The following is a 20,246-nucleotide window of genomic DNA, read 5'->3' as shown; positions in this document are numbered from 1 at the left end:
TGACTGAAATCAGAGGACCATAGCTGAGAAGTTAAGGGGATAACTGAAACAAGCAAAATGATTTTTGCGAAGTACAAAATAATAAATATTTAACATTTTGTTAAATTCTATTTTTGATGATATAAAGATGTCATTTGGATAGATATACGTTTTATCAAAAAATTTTAATGGATATCTAAGTTTCTTTTACATAAAAATATTAAAAAACACATCAAAAACTATGTTCTAAAGAGGGATTGAAAAACGTACCACAAATATTTTTTAAAAGAACTAACATCTTTATATAACTGCAAGAAATACAATTAGAATATTCATTTATAAGTAGTGGTTTTCATCTATATTATTATATAAAATATATAAAATATATATAAAATCTTTATTTTTTTTCTGATGCTGTAATTATAAATCCAACTTGCATGACCAAGAAACTAACCCTGTCAGACTTGAACATCTGTATTAGTTTTTACTTTGTTAATTTAGATTGTTTCAGAAGGCAAAGAATAAGGAGCTCTCCTGGTATGTAGAATAACTCTCAATTCTTCCAGACGTTGAGTACTCATGTTTAAAATCAGCTTATTTCACCACTGTTCATAGGATAGCTAAGAAAAACAAAGAAACAAACAAAAAACAACTTTTGATTCAAACATATATCTGAATAAATTAAACCATGGTTTATATCACTTAGTTTAGAGCTTACTAGTTATGACCTTATCCACATCAAAATATAATACTATCAATATTCATATGTAAGTACAAAAATATCTCTATATAAAATAAGTTATACTAGTATGGCAACATGCAAATCAATGGATGTGTAACTGATATGATTCTGCAATCTGTATACGGGGTAAAAATGGGAGTTCATAACCCACTTGAATCAAAGTGTGAAATATGATATGTCAAGAACTATGTAATGTTTTGAACAACCAACAATAAAAAATTTAAAAAAAAAGAAAAAACAATAAGTTATAAAAAGTTCTGTCTTTAAATCATCACAGATTATTTTTATGTCCTTTGCTTTAATACTATTGAATGTGTACTAACATCAATAAAATATATTAATGAAGCAGAAACATTTTAACATTTTCTGTGCTCATGATATTTAAAACTTATTATTATTATAGTAAATGTAACTTGGTGCATTATAATAACAATAGGCAAGTAATATGTAATAATAATGTACAGTTTCTGGTAGCCTAACATTTACTATGGGAGTTACAGACTTTTAACAGGAGTTTTAGAGGCACTGCTATTATAGTCCTTTTTATTCTTTTTTCCTAATAATTAGTAAGTCCTTTTACATAAATAAATGGATGAGATTAAGTACTGTGCAGGATGGTTCCCTCTTTAAAAACCTTCATTGTCAAGGCAAAAGAAATAAAATACAAAGCAGGTTTAGTCTATACACCCTTTCAACAAATTAATTACAGGTTCTTGATTATCACTTGTCCTTCTTAGCTTGCTCAGTCAGTGTCCCCCTGACCAATGAAAAGATTCTCTATTGTTTCCTTGATCTTACTTAAATATTGGTTTATCTTTAAGAATCAAACAAAATGTTAACTCTTTTTTGGCCTCTGATTGTTTAAAAACTTTTTTCTACAAATATTTTACTGCAATGCAGATACAATTACTAACAAGTGCATTATTTCATATATAATTAATAAATATGGTAACTTTATTACATTTACAATAGGTGTTATTTCATCTAAAAGGTTGCAATATTATTTTCATGTCACTTACATTAATTTACATAAGTATTTTTATTTACATTTCAAGTATATCTCAATTTTATGCAATACTATTCATATAAATTAGAGAATTTTTTCAATAATTATGAGTTTTTACCTCATAAATAATGTAATTTTATCATTAAAAACAAGTGTTTTAAGCATACAATTATTGCAAAGATAACTATGTAGTTTTGACACAAATGCTACTTGTTGAAGATTGTTATATACCATAAAAGTAAACCTATACCTTCATAAGAAAATTTGCAAATGTTCACATACTTCGTGTAGTTTGAGATTTTTATATTCACCTTCATTGTTTTGTTTAAATAAACATCAGTTTGTTGTTATAATCTGATATTCTGTATTTTAACACATTGGTTTTACAGTCTTCCAATTTGTTTTTAAAATAGAAATAAATAAAAGAAGACTAACAAAATGTTACCAGTCTACATGTCTAAATTGTTAAAAATGATTAAAATATTCAAGAAAAATTCATTGTTTCTCTTTTCATAGATTCTGTGGCAACTGCCACTGAATACACATATTCATACCAAGTTTATCATAAAAAATGGGGCAAATTTCCACAACAAGTACAACAATAAAAGGAATTTAGATCAATTAACCTATTGAAGTAGTAGATAATATTTGAAAGAAAGATGAGGCAAAAGTAAATTAATAAACTCCAATTTTATCAAATGCTCCAGGACATACAAATTAAAGTGGTGATTTTTTTGAAATTCTGAACTTTCAAAAATATAATTTAAAAAATAAAACTCAATAACTTTCTTCTTTTTGCATTTTATTTTAAAAATTATCAAAATTCTCCAGTCAGTTATAAGAGTAAATATGCTGTGTTATAGTATACTGGATGTGATTAACTGACTTAAATAAAGAATTATATATTTACCACTTATTTGTCATAATTGGATATCAACTAAGTATTTAAAATAATAGGCCAGCCAGTGCCTACATAAAGAAATGTCAAAAATATTTCTAATAGTCTTCTCTGCATATTAGTTTTCCAATGTTGAAAAAGTCACAATAAAATGTATCTTTTTATTTGAAAACAAATCCTATTAAAATGTTGAAGAAAGAGCAATCTAGATAATATTGATATGATCTAGAACACTAACCACTAAAATGATTTGGTCATTTTAAAACAAATAAGTTCTTATATCAAATCCCCAAACCTTGTTTCATATCATGTTAAGAAAGGTGGGAAATTGAGAAAGACTATTTTGCACTATGCCACTCTCAGGGATCTTTCAGTTATCCGGTAGGCACTGAGAGGCAGTATACAGATAGAAGACAATATTTTAGGTATGAGAAGCACAAGATCTGTGTCTGTCCTCAATCAAGAAAAGTGCTCACACACTTTCACTGTAGAAATAATTTGAACCCTTTATATTTAGATCTCTAGGTCTTCTCCAGAAGTTGAATTTTCTCTGAGGTTGTCATCTATTCTATTTCTCTTTGGCAGTCCAGTTTTCGTAAGAGTGAGCAAATTTTAACAAAAGCATCAAAACAAACATGCTGTATAATTTAAATATGTATTATTATTGTCTATAAATAAATCAAAGAAGGTACTACATTTTTACAGAAGATATGACTTGTTAAACTAATACTTGCTTATACTTTATAAAAATATAATATGGAATAGGTCTTGGATGCTTTTTACAATTAAAAAAGTGGGACATTGCAAATAAACAAAAATAACACAGCTAGGAAAATAAAGTATAACTTTGAAAATCCAGTTAGAAATTATTTTTTGGATCCAAAGACCACGTTATTTTACACCTACAGAGAACTCTAAGGAATACCCTTCCAAGCAATATGCCACACTTCAAATGCTCAATCTTATCCTCAAATAAAGAATTTATAAATGAGAAAGTTTCATTTATCACTAGTAATAGTTTATATTAGGGATACATTTCACATAACATTCTTAACTGACATATATTAATAAAAAAGTAGAAGACCTACTCCAAAAATAAAAATGTATATAAAAAACAGAAATTTAAAAAATGAAACAATTGTGTTCACATTTCAGTCTTTTTTCAATTTAACACATTTTATACTTTTAAAGCTTAATGCCCTGGTGATTATTGATGGTTACTGATGTCAAAAAATAACATTAAGTTTAGAAGATTAAAACATCAGCAGGTAGTCTATATTTGCTTAATATTTCTAAATAATAAAATAACAGTAAATATAAGATATTTTGCTACTATTTAAAAATGCCTGTAAAAAAAAAAGTCTAACCAGGCAAAGGGAAAACATTTGTAAATCAACTTAGGAAACAGATTTTTGTTTTACATAAAAGAAAAGTTGAGCTTTTGTCTGTTGATAATGTGAAAGTTTCAGACGACAAGATATTGATTGAGAAATTACTTTGCTAAGTAAACAGTAAGAGAACTATTAATGTTATGCCACTTCAAAAAGGGGAGAAAATAGATCAAACCTGGCCAAAGATCACTTTTATTACTCTTTCAAGGCAAGAGTCATTAATCAGTGCATTTAAGAATAAAGTAGTGTAAAATATATTTCCTTAAGGAGCTCAGAAAGAACAAATATCACAGTGATATTTGATTCCACAAGTGATATGGCCCTTTATGTGGAGAATAAACTCCTATTCCCTCAACAGTTATGGGGACTAGATCTGCATTCCCAGGAAAATAGAAAGATCTGATGCATGTGCCGGCTCACTTGCTTCATCTGTCCTATTTGCAAGCTTCAGTGACTATTCCCCACAGAGCACCAAAGGGCAAACAAACATGTGAAGAAACCACACTCCTCCCACAGAATGAGCCTCACAGTAACTTACATCTCTGAAAAAAAAAAGTGTAAATTCAGATTAACTTACCCGACTTTCTGCAAAAATAAAGATGATAAAGTTTGCAAGGAGTAGAAATCATGCAATTCTTCAGGGAAATGCAGGATGCAGCTGCTGCTCCAGCCTGTAAATTGGACTGCACTGACATTACAATCAACTGTTACTGACAAAGCTCGCGAGAATTGGCAGCAGCAACTTGATCTAGAGGCAGCCAATCTTTACTTTCTGACATCTGTTCAGAGACTAATGGTATGAATGCAGTAGTGATTCATTTACAAAAGTATTACTGGATCATGCTTTATAATCACAGGCAGTCTTCTAAGACTGAAAAAAAAAAAGATATGGAAGCTTTTTAAAACACAAAATGCACGATTTCTTAACACTATCAGAACTTTTTTTCTTTTATAGCTTTTTCCTATGCTTAAGATTTAAAGATGCACACTTTGTTGTAAATAAATGATGTTATTGAAATTTGCTATTCAATCTGCTAAAATTATGTAGTTTTAAAGTATCATAAAAAAGAAAGTGAGAGACAATCACTCTGTAGATATAAAGCTATTCAAATCAAATGCCTAGTTTTATTAACTAAATGAACATCTCTGATATGTGTCCCTTTTCATTCCCCACGTCTCAACACTTATTTAAGTCATACAAATTTCACTGTTCATAGTAATTTACTTTTCAGGGAGCCCTGCATGCAGGTGTATGCAATGAAAAGCTGCAATTTTCTGGCCAAGTCAAGGAAATACCATGAAAGATTTTCAACAAACTCTGTAAAAAAGGCTTTTTGTAGCTGGTAGCTGGCAGTGCATATGCAGGGGAGGATGTATTTTTATCTTTCATGCTCATCTTCCCTGAAAGACATATTAGGTAAAAATTTTAAAAGAAATACTTCTAATGAACTCTTTAATACCTGAATTCTCAGTGCTGTTTCATTTTTCATCTTTTGTAAATGAGTTCTTTCACTTTTAAATATCTTATCTTTGGTCTCACTGAGGACTAATCAGAAGGCATGTATTTGTAGAAAGGCTGATTTTTGGTATTCAATATTTTAAATATTAAAAAGCAAATATAAAACCTGGCAATTTCTGTTGTTATTCTATCGTGTACCAAGCATTAAAACTAACAATTTACATAAAATCTATTTTTAAAAATTTAGTTAACATTCTTAAATAAGCTTTCAGATGATGAAGCTAAGGCTTGGAAAAAATCAGAAATTTGCTATATGTCCTACCATAAGTAGCTGTGGGAATCAGAATTTTAACATGGATTTGTCTGATATCATTTCAAGTCAACTGATTCCCAGGTGGTAGTCATTTTGTTTTCAGCTTGTCTTTTTTTGTATGAAAATTACTACTTAGGCAGTATGGACTAGCTAATAAACTTCACAATAATGATTTATAATGTATTTAGAATATAGTTTTTCTACTAACCTAGTTTAAGAAAAGTTACAGAATACATGGTGCATCTAAATGTAGAAAAAGTCTTTTTAAGAGGAAGTATGCTGACAGTTTTGCTATGGGTTTCAAAGTAATGGCATTTTGCTTTAAAATGCATTAATTCTGATGGCTTACAAGGAGGCCATTAGTTCAATGTAATGATTTACTTATTCAAATGTCAAAATTCTTCTTCCCACACAACTCCATTTCATTGTTTTCTAAGCTAGTATATAGTTAATCTTATTTTCAAACCCTGCAATTATTGAGGATTTTTAATTTTAGTGAATTCAGCAGAGTATTTTGCATGCTCCTAATACCCACTCAATGCTATACAAAACTTATCACATTTTTACACATAATTTAATTTTTGTTATGAAAAAAAAGATGCTAAAAACAAAATCAGTTACAAGCAGATGTTTAAACTGATTACAAAACCTGACATTTTTTTTCCTGCTTACTGTTTTTACTCAAGTGAATCATCTTTAGCTCTTGCCCATTTAGTTCACCACTCTCATGGTTTCTAAGCTATGCCCTGCTGTCAGATGCATTACTTTACTTCGTCCTTAAAGCATCTCTTCTTCCTGTCATACTTGAGTGGTTTCCTCTGTGGCTCAACATAGAACAGCTGATCTGCTTTGGTGGCATCATTCTTTTCTGACACTACTAGCAGGAGGATGTAGGTCACACACAGTGAGTGTGTTTCAGGGTTAGTAGGCAAGGGTTATTCACATCCTTGATGGTTAGCGATCCTGCTATTAAATGTTAAGTATGCTGAAAAATGACACTGATGAAATGCCACAGACTCTTGACATAGCATTAATACGGCTCAGGTTTTGTAGCTACATAAGCTAAAACTTGGTCTTGGCAACCATTATGGTCTTGTCTTTACAGTGGCTTCCAGTTACCCAGCCGCGATGCCTTGAGTTTTTAAGGTTTAATTGTGACTCAGTTATCAGGGGCTAGATGTTTTCTTGATTCAAGAAAGATTTTAAACTGTGAGTCTAACATTACTCCTAGGAGAGGCCGGGTGCTGTGGTGCACGCCTGTGATCCCAGTAGCTTGGGAGGCTGAGACAGGAGAATCATGAGTTCAAAGCCAGCCTCAGCAAAAGTGCCTATTCTTAGGTCTGATGATGCCATAAAAGTGTTCTAATATTTTCTTTATTAATACTTTCTTTAACAAGATAAATGCATTTTCTGAAAAAAGTGTGGTTTGCAAATTAAAGTACATTTCTGGGCTGGGGCTGTAGTTCAGTATCAAAGCGCTTGCCTGGCATGAGTGAGAACTTATGTTCGATCCTTAGCACCACATAAAAATGAGACAAATAAAATAAAGGCATGCTATACATCTACAACTACAAAAAATAATTTAACAGTTATAAAAATATATATATTTCTACATTTTATATGTCACAAAGCAGGAAAATCACTTTGGGGTATTTTGTTTAATTTTGAAAAATCTTGTAGTGGTTATGGTTACGTGGCTATATATAGCATTGGTTGCATGATTTGATATAATTTTTCCTTTATTTCATGGTACTAATTACCTATTAAATCATTGTATGATGGTATATTATCATACAAGTATAATTATTTTACCTTTTGTTATATTATGATAATAATCTTAGATAATAATAATCTTATGATAATAATCTTAAATAATAAATATTATTTACAAACACTGTTATATACAGTTTGAATATATTAATTATTTTAAAAATTATAATCACCTTAAAAGTAAGTAGTCTTTTATTCTTATTTTTGATTGAATAAATTCATCCACAAAGGGTTTTAACTAATTATTCCTCATATCATGAAGGCATTGAACTTTTTTTCTAATATTCATGAGATCAGTGACTATAACAGGCATTTCATATATGGATATTTGAGTATCTTTTTCCTATTTTCTTTATTTATCCAGAAATGTAATAAATGACTATCACTACAACAAAGTAGATTTTCATCTTCTGAGATTCTCCACAGACTATTTAATAGGAATGTATCCAACAGTCTTGGCAAGGGAAATGTTCTTAATCAGAATAAATCTCAACAAGTCTTTGGAGCCAAAGAATTAGACATTCATTCCCAGATGTGACAGGTGTTTGAAGATGGCTTTCTCAGCAGACAAAGTGGACCCAATTATGCAAATAATAAAACACTTTGAGAATAAGATAGCAACTAATATGGAAATGCCTGTGGGCAGGGCATCAGTAAAGCAAGTTGTCCTTTTGGAATTAAGGGAGAGTGAGTAACAGGAAGTTATGATGCTTTTTATACAAGGATGCTTGTAATTTACAGGAAGTTTTTGAAAGAAGTTTAGAGTCACAAAAAATTAGAGAGAATCTGGAGGACTAAACTCTAAAAGCATAATCAAAAATCAAGAAAACCCCACATCTTCTAAGGAAATAGGATACCAAAAAGTTTTTCATGGAAGTACAAAGGCAGGAAAAATGAAAATTAGCACAGGGCTTGAGAAAAGAAAGAGAAACTTTTTTTAAACACACATGAAAAAAAAAGTGGAGAGAGATAGAAACAGCAAGTTTATTTATTTATGATTTATTTACTTGGCTTGAATATACTTTGGCCAAACACTTGATTAGTCTTGGAGTTCTACTCTCAGAAAAAAAGTGTACATTAACAAGTCAGCAAATCAGAGCGCTTTTTAGAAATTTAGATTCTCAAGCCACATTCCAGGAATTTGGCTTTAGTGTATCTGGAGAGGGATCTTTTAAACTCTTCTCCTAATTGAAATTGTTTGGAGAAGTTCTATACCAGAAAGAGGCAAATCCTTGACCCTATATCTTGAGGAAATTGTCCTACAAAATTTATTCTTTATCTTTTTTCTTTATTTTGCTCATGCATAATTAAGCAATTTTCCATAATTTGGAGATATGTCACATATATTTTTTGTGCTATATTCATATAACCTATTTTCAGTTACTTCAAAATAATGCTATCAATTTTTTTAAACTTTGTTTTATTGTCTATATTAACACCTTTAATGGATGTAGCATAACAAATTATCTATTCTATTTTCATTGGAAAGGTAAATTGAATTTTCCTGGAAAAGATAATATGAAAATGAATATGATTAAATATTTTGAACACTTCTTCTTTTTCATGGAATAATCATTTAAACCAGAATGTTCAAAAGTTTTTTTTTTACTATTATAAACAAGACCTATGTGACCAACTACATCCATGAAATATTAGCAACTTATATGCATATCAGCTGTCTAGGAAAATATGTCTTTTGCTCAAAAGACAATGCATTACACATTTTTTTTCATTATTTTTACATTTAAATTTGTAAATATATGACAATTTATGATGAATTATTTTATTGTTAAATATATTTTCATGTGTTTGGGGTTTCTGAAATTTAAGCTTTATTCAGATATAATTTCAGATCAGTATAAAGAACTCACATACAATTTTTACCCATATTACTACCCATTAATATTTTGATCTATTTTCAATATTATTCTCTTCAACCATATATGTGAAGAATACATCTACAAAGAATATACACACACACACACATATATATGTGTATATATATATATGTATGTATATATGTATATGTATATATATATATATATATATATACACACACACATTATATATCTATGTATACATACCCACACATTGTTGTCATTTAGTATTAACAGGTGATTGGTTCCAGGTAGGTTCCCTGAGGACACCAAAATCTGCAGATGTTCTAGTCTTATATGTAAAATGGCAAAGTATTTACATATATCTTAGGTATAACCTCCTATAGACTTTAATCAGTCTTAAGTTATGTATGTTATAGAAAATAATTGTTAAACTATTGTTAAAGGGATCATAACAATGAAAAACTGTAAATATTCAGGAAAAATGCAGTTTTTTAAAAAGAGTGTTTTATCTGCTGTTGGCTGAATCAGCAGATGAAGAACCTGCAAATGGAATCTATCTCTATATCTGTGTAGTGTGTGTGTGTCTGTATGCATGTGCATATTATTTTTTTCTGAAATATTTCAGTTATTTGTAATACTGTGCTCCTTTAACTCTAGATGCTCCAAAAGATCTATGGAATTCCATCTGTTTATAAATAATAAATAAAAATAATAGTTCTCTTCGAGAGACAATTCTAACGTTAAACAGACAAAAACTAATGTTTGTAGATGGGACAATATGTTAGGAACAAGATTTCACAAATCTTGATGAAAATATTATGTCAGAGAAGAACTAACCATTGTTGTTAAAGTCACTATGTGTATGACTGATGATGAACAAGATTTGTGAAATTCATATGAAACCACACAGATTACATTTGGAATTTCATAACATAAGTAAAGGTCAATTTTAGTATGATGAATGGTAGAATCTATAGGATATTAAACATATACATCATCTAGTTTATTGTTTTTATTTGAATTTTTATTATTTTTTAAAGGTATGACTTGCATTTTACATGAAACAAAGAAAATAATGAAAGAACCAAACTAAAGCACAATGAAGCAAATAGAGAAATTCTGGACGTGGGGCTTCCTGAAATTTGTCAACAAAACAATGACAAATTTGTGTACAAAGTGCTGGGGAGTGATATAAGAAAAATTATATTGTTATATTGTGTGCATGTACAAATATCTAACAAAAATCTCACCATTATGTACAAGTGCAATGCACGAATAAAAATGTAGAAAGATAAAAAAATACAGAGAAATGAAATTTAAAAAAAAGAAACGTGTGTAGGTTGAACAAAATGTCAGAAGTAGCACATTGGCTCATAAAGAAAATGCATTTGGTTATCAGAAAGAGTATTTTGGGCCAATTTTGGAAAATTGAATAATTTCTGAATATTAGCTCTGAAAAGAATAACTGAGTTGAAAATTCTTGGTTACTACATATATATTACAGAACATTATGAAAAATATGACCCCGTATTTATATGTGTAAATATGCTCAGAGAAATATTTGGAAATATATACATTCAGATGTCAATAGTGGTTATTGCTGTATAGTGAGTATATACAACAACCATTTCTAAGTATTTGTTTCTATTTAACAATGGTCTATAATTCGAATGAAGTGTTTATATAACTATTGTTTATATAAATATATGTGTAAATAGCAAATCACATTTTAAAAAAAATAAGAGTTAAATTCCTGTCCTGAACTTCATGTTCAGATGATCCAGCTTAAGATTTTCACCTAAAATTATGAAAAATAAATTAACTTTTAACAGTTCAGAGACTTGAGAGAAGGCAAAGTTGCCCAATTCATGTCATTGGAATGATATAAACTCCATGGGAAAACACGTTAAGGTTAAGGACAGTTTAGAAAGAAAGACAGAAAGAAAGAAACATTTTCAGTTGAAGAAAGTGGTGCAAAATTTTTTTAAGGTATGAGAGATAAATAAAGTGAGAGGCAGATGAAAGTTGAAGAGAAGATGGTTTGGAAGGAGTGATCTAAAGAGAATATATGATAGGGAGACAGATGCATAATAAAGATTTCTAAGAATGAATTTGTGTTGAGGTGTAAATTCCTCCTCAGATTATGCAAATTTGTCAGTAGGGACTAAGACTGCTTTTCATTAGGTCATGACAAATGCTCATGGGTGCACATGTGAGTGCCTGTTTATATCTATGAGTCTATGTGTCCAAATTCTGGAAAAACACTGGCTGGAAAACTACAAAGAACTGACCCTAACACAGGGGAGATGGCAGAATTTTGCTTAGTATTAAAAGGAATGTTATGCTGCTATATTTGTGAGGTGAGAAATTGTAAATATTTTATGATATTTTTCCACTTTTAATTTGAAAATATTCCCAATTTTCATAAAATATTCTCAAATCAAACATCAGCTTCTCACTAAGTACACTTGATCACCATAAGAGCAAATTTGCAGTAACTTTTGAGATAAGTTTTTAAGTAGGGCAACCAATGTTGCCTTCCACAGCAGGATCTAAACCTTCAAAACCACAGTAACGTGACCCTGTCTTCTTGGATTTGTTCTTTTCCTCTAACAATCTTTCTCTCTTCTGTATCTTATTTCTTTTTTATCCTCTTGCAATATTTCCCAATCTATGCCATTCTTTTGCTTCTCTAAAATTTATTTTAACACCTCAGAATGGCATTGTAAATGCCAAAATTCAAATCTTATTTTCTGTAGGAATAGGGAGTAAAAGAGTCAAAAGTCACAATGAAAAAAAAAGTGAATTGCTGAGATCTACCTCTGTTTTGGAACTGGATTACTAAGTTAATGCCAAGTAGTCTGACATTTAGATGAGCTCTGGATTGCTAGTGTATTACTTCAGTTACTAAATATAATCAGGCAAATAATAATTAATCTTGCTCTATCTTAGCACAATCTGTGACTTAACATTGTTTTTCAGTCTGTTCACATTGTGTAATTAGATTCACAGGACAATTTTATCATTCAAAGCAGATTTAACTAGAGCATATTCCTAAATTCATAGAAGCTTATTTCCCCAAACATGAGAAAATGACATGACATCTTGCTTCCTCATAATAAAGGTTTTAACTCTGATCTCTTCCTTAAACACATCACATGGCACTTCAGCACTTAATCTGCATGGTTATTCTTCTAAAGTCTGATTTTTTGAGATGCTTAAATGATCAACATGACATAAAATAGAGATTAGATTTACAAGTCTCAAGAAACACAACTTGAAGAGTGAACCTATTTGTAGACTTTACAAAGCATTTCTCTACAAATTACTATATATATATATATATATATATATATATATATATATAACATTTCTCTACAAATTACTATATATCTATATAGTAACTTTTGTAGAGAAATGTATATATACACACATGCACACTGATACACACACACACACTGATTTTCATGTATAAGTTGTTAAAATTATGGTTGTATCAGCATTTTTAAATCTACATTAGTGGACATAGAAAAAAACATGACCAGTTAATTTTTTGAATCATCCTGACTATGCTATAGTATGCCCTAAATGCTGATAATATATTATTCTAGCTATGTCTGTGAGGAAGTTTCCAGAAAAAAAATTAGGATATGAAGCAGTAGGTTGATTAAGGAAGATCTGGTTATACTAATGTGGGCAAGTGTTTTCTATACTTTGAAAACATGTTCAAATAGAACAAAAAGGCCAGGGGAAGAACACATTCACTTTCTTTTTGAGGTAGGACTTTATCATCCTCTGCCCTGGGGCACAAAAGCTCCTGATTCTTGATCCTAAGACTTATATCATCCTCCATCTGATTCTTAGGCCTTTGACCTTGGACTGGAAATTACACCATTGTTCAGGTCACCTGGATCTGAGCATTCAGACTCAGTGTGAATTACAGCCCCATCTCTCCTTGCTCTTCAGCTTGCAGATGGCATACAGCAGGAGTTCTTTGCTTTCATACCCATATGAGCCTATTTCCATAATTAATTTATTCTTACATATCTATATATACTCTACTCTGTTTCTCTGGAGAACCCTAATACAAAACCCAAAGAGATAATATGAATTTCTGTCTTGCCAATTTTATTTCATACTTGGAAAAGTCATATGAAGTAATGCAAGGAAAAGCTGTTATCAATTATGATATTGTCATATTTTCTCAGTTAAATATGTATCACTATTCATATATATATACTAGCTTTGTTTCTTGTAAATACTCTTATATTGTCAGGAAACTGTTATAACTCGCATATGAATGGTAAAATTAGGACTTAAAAATCTAGTCTTTTGAGGCATATCCACCCTGGTATTCATGCATTAATACACTGGGCTTCTTAAGGTTTTTTCCTGCAATGCTTTATATGAATTGGACGATTGAATAATGTTAATTTGAGATCATTACAGTGGAGTCCTGATACTTTAAACACTATGCTCTAGAATAATATTTATATTTATAATATTTGGTTCACATGCCTTCAGAAGCTAAAAGTGAGAGTCTAAAGTGAAGCTGAAAAGTGAAATGAATTTGCCTTCAGTAGAGAATTGCCACCAGCATAAAATAGTCACACTGAAAAAGCAGTGAGTAGGCGTATTTGAACAATAACAAATAGAGTAATATATTTATCATAAAACACAAGGCAAGCTTGTGCTACAAGTGCATAAGAAATTTGAATTTATATATATATATATAAATTTATATATATATATATATAAATTTATATATATATATATATATTTTATTTGATGGTGGAATCTAAAAACTAAGAAACATAAGAATTAGTTCCTAACCAATGAAATTCTGGAGAGTCCCAAAAGAAATAAATGAAAAGCTCAACATGTCTCTGAAGAGACAATCACCTCATCCAGAGCACTAAGGAATTATACATGAAGGAAAATACCAACAACAGAAACAAGAGTTGTTAAAAATGCAGAAGCACATTTGTTACAAAAACACTATAATGGAGACTCAGCAAACCCAGGCGATCAGGACTAAAATTCTAAGGAACCGATAGAGATAATAAAAGATAATAAAAGGGAATACAAAATAAATAATCCTAAATGAATGAGAGAAATTTGTAAGGCGATACATCATTACAGAAACAGAAAATAAAGCTGTGGATAGTTAAGATTCAAGAAAGTCAGAATGGCAATTATGAAGAATACAAGCAACCATAAATGATGGTGAGGATGTGGGGAAAAAGGTACACTCATACATTGCTGGTGGGACTGCAAGTTGGTGAAACTTGGAAAGCAGTATGGATATTCCTCAAAAAACTTGGAATGGAACCACCATTTGACCAAGTTATACCACTCCTCAGTTATACCCAAAGGACTTAAAATCAGCGTCATACAGTGATGCAGCAATAACAATGTTTAAAGCAGCTCAACGCACAATAACTAAACTATGGAACCACCCTAGGTGCCCATTAACAGATAAATGGATAAAGAAAATGTGGTATATACACACAATAGAATACTACTCAGCCATGAAGAATGAAATTATGGCATTCACAGGTAAATGGATGGAGATGGAGAATCATGCTTAATGAAATAAGCCAACTCCAAGGGACCAAAGCTGAACATTTTCCTTGATATGAGGATGCTAATTCATAATAAAGGGGTTGTGCTATGGAAAAAATAGAGGTACTTTGGATTAGACAAAGGGGAGTAATGGGAGGGAAGGTGGTGTGGGGGTAGGAAGGATATTAGAATAAATTGAACATTATTTCATTATGTGCATATATGATCACATGACCAGTGTAATTCTACGTCATGTACACCAGAAGAATGAGAAGTTATACTCCATTTATGTTTGCTGTGTCAAAATGCATTCTATTGTCATGTAAAACTAATTAGAACAAAGAAAAAAAAGAGAAGGTATCCATAAAAAAAGAAAATTTATATTAGTAAAATAAAGACACTAAATGAAAAGGAAAACAGCAAATCAGATATCAAGAGAGACTTGGTTAAAAGAAAGATGGGAATAAGCAATAAAAATAAAAACAAAAGATAGATATAAACACATTAAGCAAGGGGAAGTTTTGGTATTGAACATGATTGAACATATTGAATAGTAGATCAAATTTATGACATAAATCCCAGATGAATATCAGAAAGAAACAACTGAAGAGAAAAATAATAATTCCAAGTGAATTTTCCACAATTGATGAATAAAATGAAATGACTCTGATTTGGAGGAAAAATGATTGTAAGTCCAGAATGAAAATACAAATGCAATTATTAACAATCACAAAATAATTAGACAGTGTACTTCACAGAAAAAAAAAGACAAAACAATCCTATATACCTATCATTGAGAATGACAGTATAGATTTGTATGCCCATTTAAAGTTGTATTTAAGAAAGTGATCTTGGACTAATGTTAGGTAAAAATTCCCCATTGTATCTTCAGTCCAAATAACTTTATTTTTTTCAAGGTTATAAGCAATTGCTCAAAGAGACTGAAAATGAAAATTAGCCATTGTAAACACTGAGTTTCTGTGAAATATTTATATTGTTAGAGAACAATGTGATTAGATCTGCTACTCATAAAATAATTAAGACATCAATCATTTCTTACTGATTTGTTTTTAGTTTATTGTATGTTTAGTTTTAATTATATTTGAAATTTTAAGTAGTATCTATTACTTATTCCTCTCTCTTGTCCTACATATATTTTACAATTTTCACAACTTGCTAAAACACATTTGACTACCAGACAGACTTCTGTACAGAACAATTTGATACCAAAACCTACACAGGAATACACAAAAACAGAAGAATATAGCCTCCAAATTCAAACATTATAGAAAAAAATAGCACGCAATTTAAAGGATAACTGTAGGATTTAAAAAGTTAAAATGCATGAAGTTTCTAGGTACATCAATTATTTAATTGTTATCTTAATTTTATATGTTGGACTATACATTTAAGTTGGTCCAAAGTGATATATATAGTCAATATGAGAGAGAAAAGATAAACCCAATGATCTGGATTAAAAGTAGGGGATAGGAAAGGTAGCAGAATACAACAGTCACTAATATGCCATTATGTAAAAATGTGAGTGTGTAACTGATGTGATTCTGCAATTTTTATTTGGGGTAAAAATGGGAGTTCATAACCCAATTGAGTGAAATGTATGAAAGATGATATATCATGAGCTTTGTAATGTTTTGAACAACCAATAAAAATAATAATAATAAATAAATAAAATAAAATAAAATTTTAAAAAAGTCCACATTTCTTTTTACTTACAATTTTTAGTATATATAGTTAAAACTGGCATTCAAGAAAATTTGACATGGTGGTACCAGGATACTAGCTATGTCCCACTTTTTCCTCCAGGGAGAAGTCTATGTTACCCCATTTTAAATAAACCCTGCTTCATAAGCTAAAAATATATTAAAAATAAAAAAAATAACACATTTATTTTTTTTAATTTTTTTTATTTGTTGTTCAAAACATTATAAAGCTCTTGACATATCATATTTCATACTTTAGATTCAAGTTGGTTATGAACTCCCAATTTTACCCCAAATACAGATTGCAGAATCACATCGGTTACACATCCACATTTTTACATAATGCCCTATTAGTAACTGTTGTATTCTGCTACCTTTCCTATCCTCTACCATCCCCCCTCCCTCCCCTCCCATCTTCTCTCTCTACCCCATCCACTGTAATTCATATCTCTCCTTGTTTATTTTCCCATTCCCCTCACAACCTCTTATATGTAATTTTGTATAACAATGAGGGTCTCCCTCCATTACCATGCAATTTCCCTTTTCTCTCCCTTTCATCCCACCTCATGTATCTGTTTAATGTTAATCTTTTCTTCCTGCTCTTCCTCCCTGCTCTGTTCTTAGTTGCTCTCATTATATCAAAGAAGACATTTGGTATTTGTTTTTTTAGGGATTGGCTAGCTTCACTAAGCATAATCTGCTCTAGTGCCATCCATTTCCCTGCAAATTCTATGATTTTGTCATTTTTTAGTGCTGCGTAATACTCCATGGTGTATAAATGCCACATTTTTTTTATCCATTCATCTATTGAAGGGCATCTGGGTTGGTTCCACAGTCTAGCAATTGTGAATTGTGCTGCTATGAACATCGATGTAGCAGTATCCCTGTAGTACGCTCTTTTAAGGTCTTCAGGGAAAAGTCCAAGAAGGGCAATAGCTGGGTCAAATGGTGGTTCCATTCCCAGCTTTCCCAGGAGTCTCCATACTGTTTTCCAGATTGGCCGCACCAGTTTGCAGTCCCACCAGCAATGTACAAGAGTACCCTTTTCCCCACATCCTCTCCAGCACTTGTTGTTGTTTGACTTCATAATGGCTGCCAATCTTACTGGAGTGAGATGGTATCTTAGGGTGGTTTTGATTTGCATTTCTCTGACTGCTAGAGATGGTGAGCATTTTTTCATGTACTTGTTGATTGACTGTATGTCCTCCTCTGAGAAGTGTCTGTTCAGGTCTTTGGCCCATTTGTTGATTGGGTTATTTGTTTTCTTATTGTTTAATTTTTTGAGTTCTTTGTATACTCTGGATATTAGGGCTCTATCTGAAGTGTGAGGAGTAAAAATGTGTTCCCATGATGTAGCCTCCCTATTTACCTCTTTTATTGTTTCTCTTGCTGAGATAAAACTTTTCAGTTTAAGTAAGTCCCAATTGTTGATTTTTGTTATCAACTTTTGTGCTATGGGTGTCCTATTAAGGAATTTCGATATTACCAAAAGTTCTCTATAGGTTTAATGCAATGCCAATCAAAATCCCAAAAGCATTTCTTGTAGAAATGGATAAAGCAATCATGAAATTCATATGGAAAAATAAAAGACCCAGAATAGCAAAAGCAATTCTAAGCAGGAAGTGCGAATCAGGCGGTATAGCGATACCAGACTTAAAACTATACTACAGAGCAATAGTAACAAAAACACCATGGTACTGGTACCAAAACAGGAGGGTGGACCAATGGTACAGAATAGAGGACACAGAGACTAATCCACAAAGCTACAACTATCTTATATTTGATAAAGGAGCTAAAAGCATGCAATGGAGGGAGGATAGCATCTTCAACAAATGGTGCTGGGAAAACTGGAAATCCATATGCAACAAAATGAAACTGAATCCCCTCCTCTCGCCATGCACAAAAGTTAACTCAAAGTGGATCAAGGAGCTAGATATCAAATCAGAGACTCTGCGTCTGATAGAAGAAAAAGTTGGCTCCGATCTACATATTGTAGGGTCGGGCTCCAAAAAATAACACATTTAATATTTTTAATACATATTTTTTAGTTGTAGGTTAACACATAATATCTTTATTTCATTTTTATGTTTTGCTGAGGATTGAACCCAATGCCTCACATGTGCTAGGCGAGCACTCTACTGTTGAGCCACAACCGCATCGCAACACATTTCATTTTAATGTGTTCAGATGTAATGCATTCACCTGTGAAACTATCACCATAAGCAAAGTACTGAATATATCCATCACCTCTCCAAACTTTCCTGGTGTTCTTTTGGGTGTTGTTCCTTTGTTCACAAATATCTGACAGGAGATTCAGTCTTGAAACACATGGTAAAGTTTACAAGGCTGTATTACGTATAGACAATATGTTGCACAGTAGATCTATGAAAACTTTTCCTCTTGCATAACAGAGACTTAAGAAATAATTGAGAAATAATTGCCATGTACCCCTACACCAGCCCCAGCCAACCACCTTCAATTCTGTGTTTGTATGAGTTTGACAGTTTTATAGAGCTCATATGCTATGATCTGAAAGTGTCCTCAAAATTTGAATGTTGGAAACGGAATCACTAATGCCAAAGCAGTGGGAGGTGTTCTGATCATGATGGTTTTGCTCTCGTGAATGATGGATCCATGCCTTTATAAAAGAACTTACCAGTGGAAGATTTTCCCTTCTGGTTCATTGTCACTGACCTGTGAAGACGCAGGATTCCTCACACCTGGAGCACACAATATTTAAGATAGTATCATGGAAGCACAGAGCACCACTTATCAGATGGCACTCCCTTGATATTGGACTTCTCACCCTCCAGAACTGTGAAATATAAATTTCTTTTCTTTATAAATAGTGAGGGGAAAGGGAAAAATAATACAAGGGGGAGAAATGAATGACAGTAGAGGGGATAGAGAGAGAAGAGGGGGAGGGGAGTGGAGGGGAGGGGGGATGGTAGAGGATAGGAAAGGCAGCAGAATACAACAGACACTAGTATGGCAATATGTAAATCAATGGATGTGTAACTGATGTGATTCTGCAATCTGTATATGGGGTAAAAATGGGAGTTCATAACCCACTTGAATCAAAGTGTGAAATATGATATATCAAGAACTATGTAATGTTTTGAACAACCAACAATAAAAATTAAAAAAAAAATAAATAGTCTTTGGTTTTTTGAGTCCACTTTTATATTGCTGTGACTAAGAAACTGACTAGAACAATTTTAGAGGAGGAAAAGTTTATCTGAGGGCTCACAGTTTCTAAGGTCTCAGTCCTTAGATAGTCACCTCCATTCCTTGGGACTCAAGGTGAGGCAGAACATCATGAATGTCATGGTGGAAGAGGGTGGCAGAGGAAAGTGGCTCACATGATCAGAAAGCAGAGTGATTCCACTAGCCAGATTCAAAATATATACCCCAAAGGCATGGCTCCAGGGACCTTCGTACTTTAGACCTTTACTCTCCTTCATTTAGCACCCAGTTAATCCCATCAGTTGGCTAATTCACTGATTAATTTAAAACTCTCATAGCCCAATGATTTCTCCTCTAAATCTTCCTACATTGTCT

General features: G+C 31.6%; 1 protein-coding gene across 6 annotated transcripts in view; it reads right to left on the bottom strand.

The window, feature by feature from the left end:
- Positions 1–4,746, bottom strand: part of Bche (butyrylcholinesterase) — a 65,856-nt gene extending 61,110 nt beyond the window's left edge. For 5 of the 6 annotated variants that reach the window (XM_046441720.2, XM_058578479.1, XM_058578480.1 and 2 more), the window contains exon 1: positions 4,594–4,746. In XM_046441720.2, the coding sequence (XP_046297676.1) occupies positions 4,594–4,711 (118 nt within the window). In that variant the 5' untranslated portion in view covers positions 4,712–4,746. Of the gene's footprint in view, positions 1–433; positions 600–4,593 lie in introns of all 6 variants that reach the window. The other variant, XM_046441721.2, reaches the window with a different exon arrangement.
- Between the last annotated feature and the right edge of the window lie 15,500 nt (positions 4,747–20,246).

The sequence above is a fragment of the Marmota monax genome, unplaced genomic scaffold (assembly GCF_021218885.2).
Source record: "Marmota monax isolate L192 unplaced genomic scaffold, Marmota_monax_Labrador192_F-V1.1 WCK01_AAM20220418_F8-fsc00407, whole genome shotgun sequence".
Taxonomy (NCBI): domain Eukaryota; kingdom Metazoa; phylum Chordata; class Mammalia; order Rodentia; family Sciuridae; genus Marmota; species Marmota monax.
This window is presented reverse-complemented; position numbering and strand designations above follow the sequence as displayed.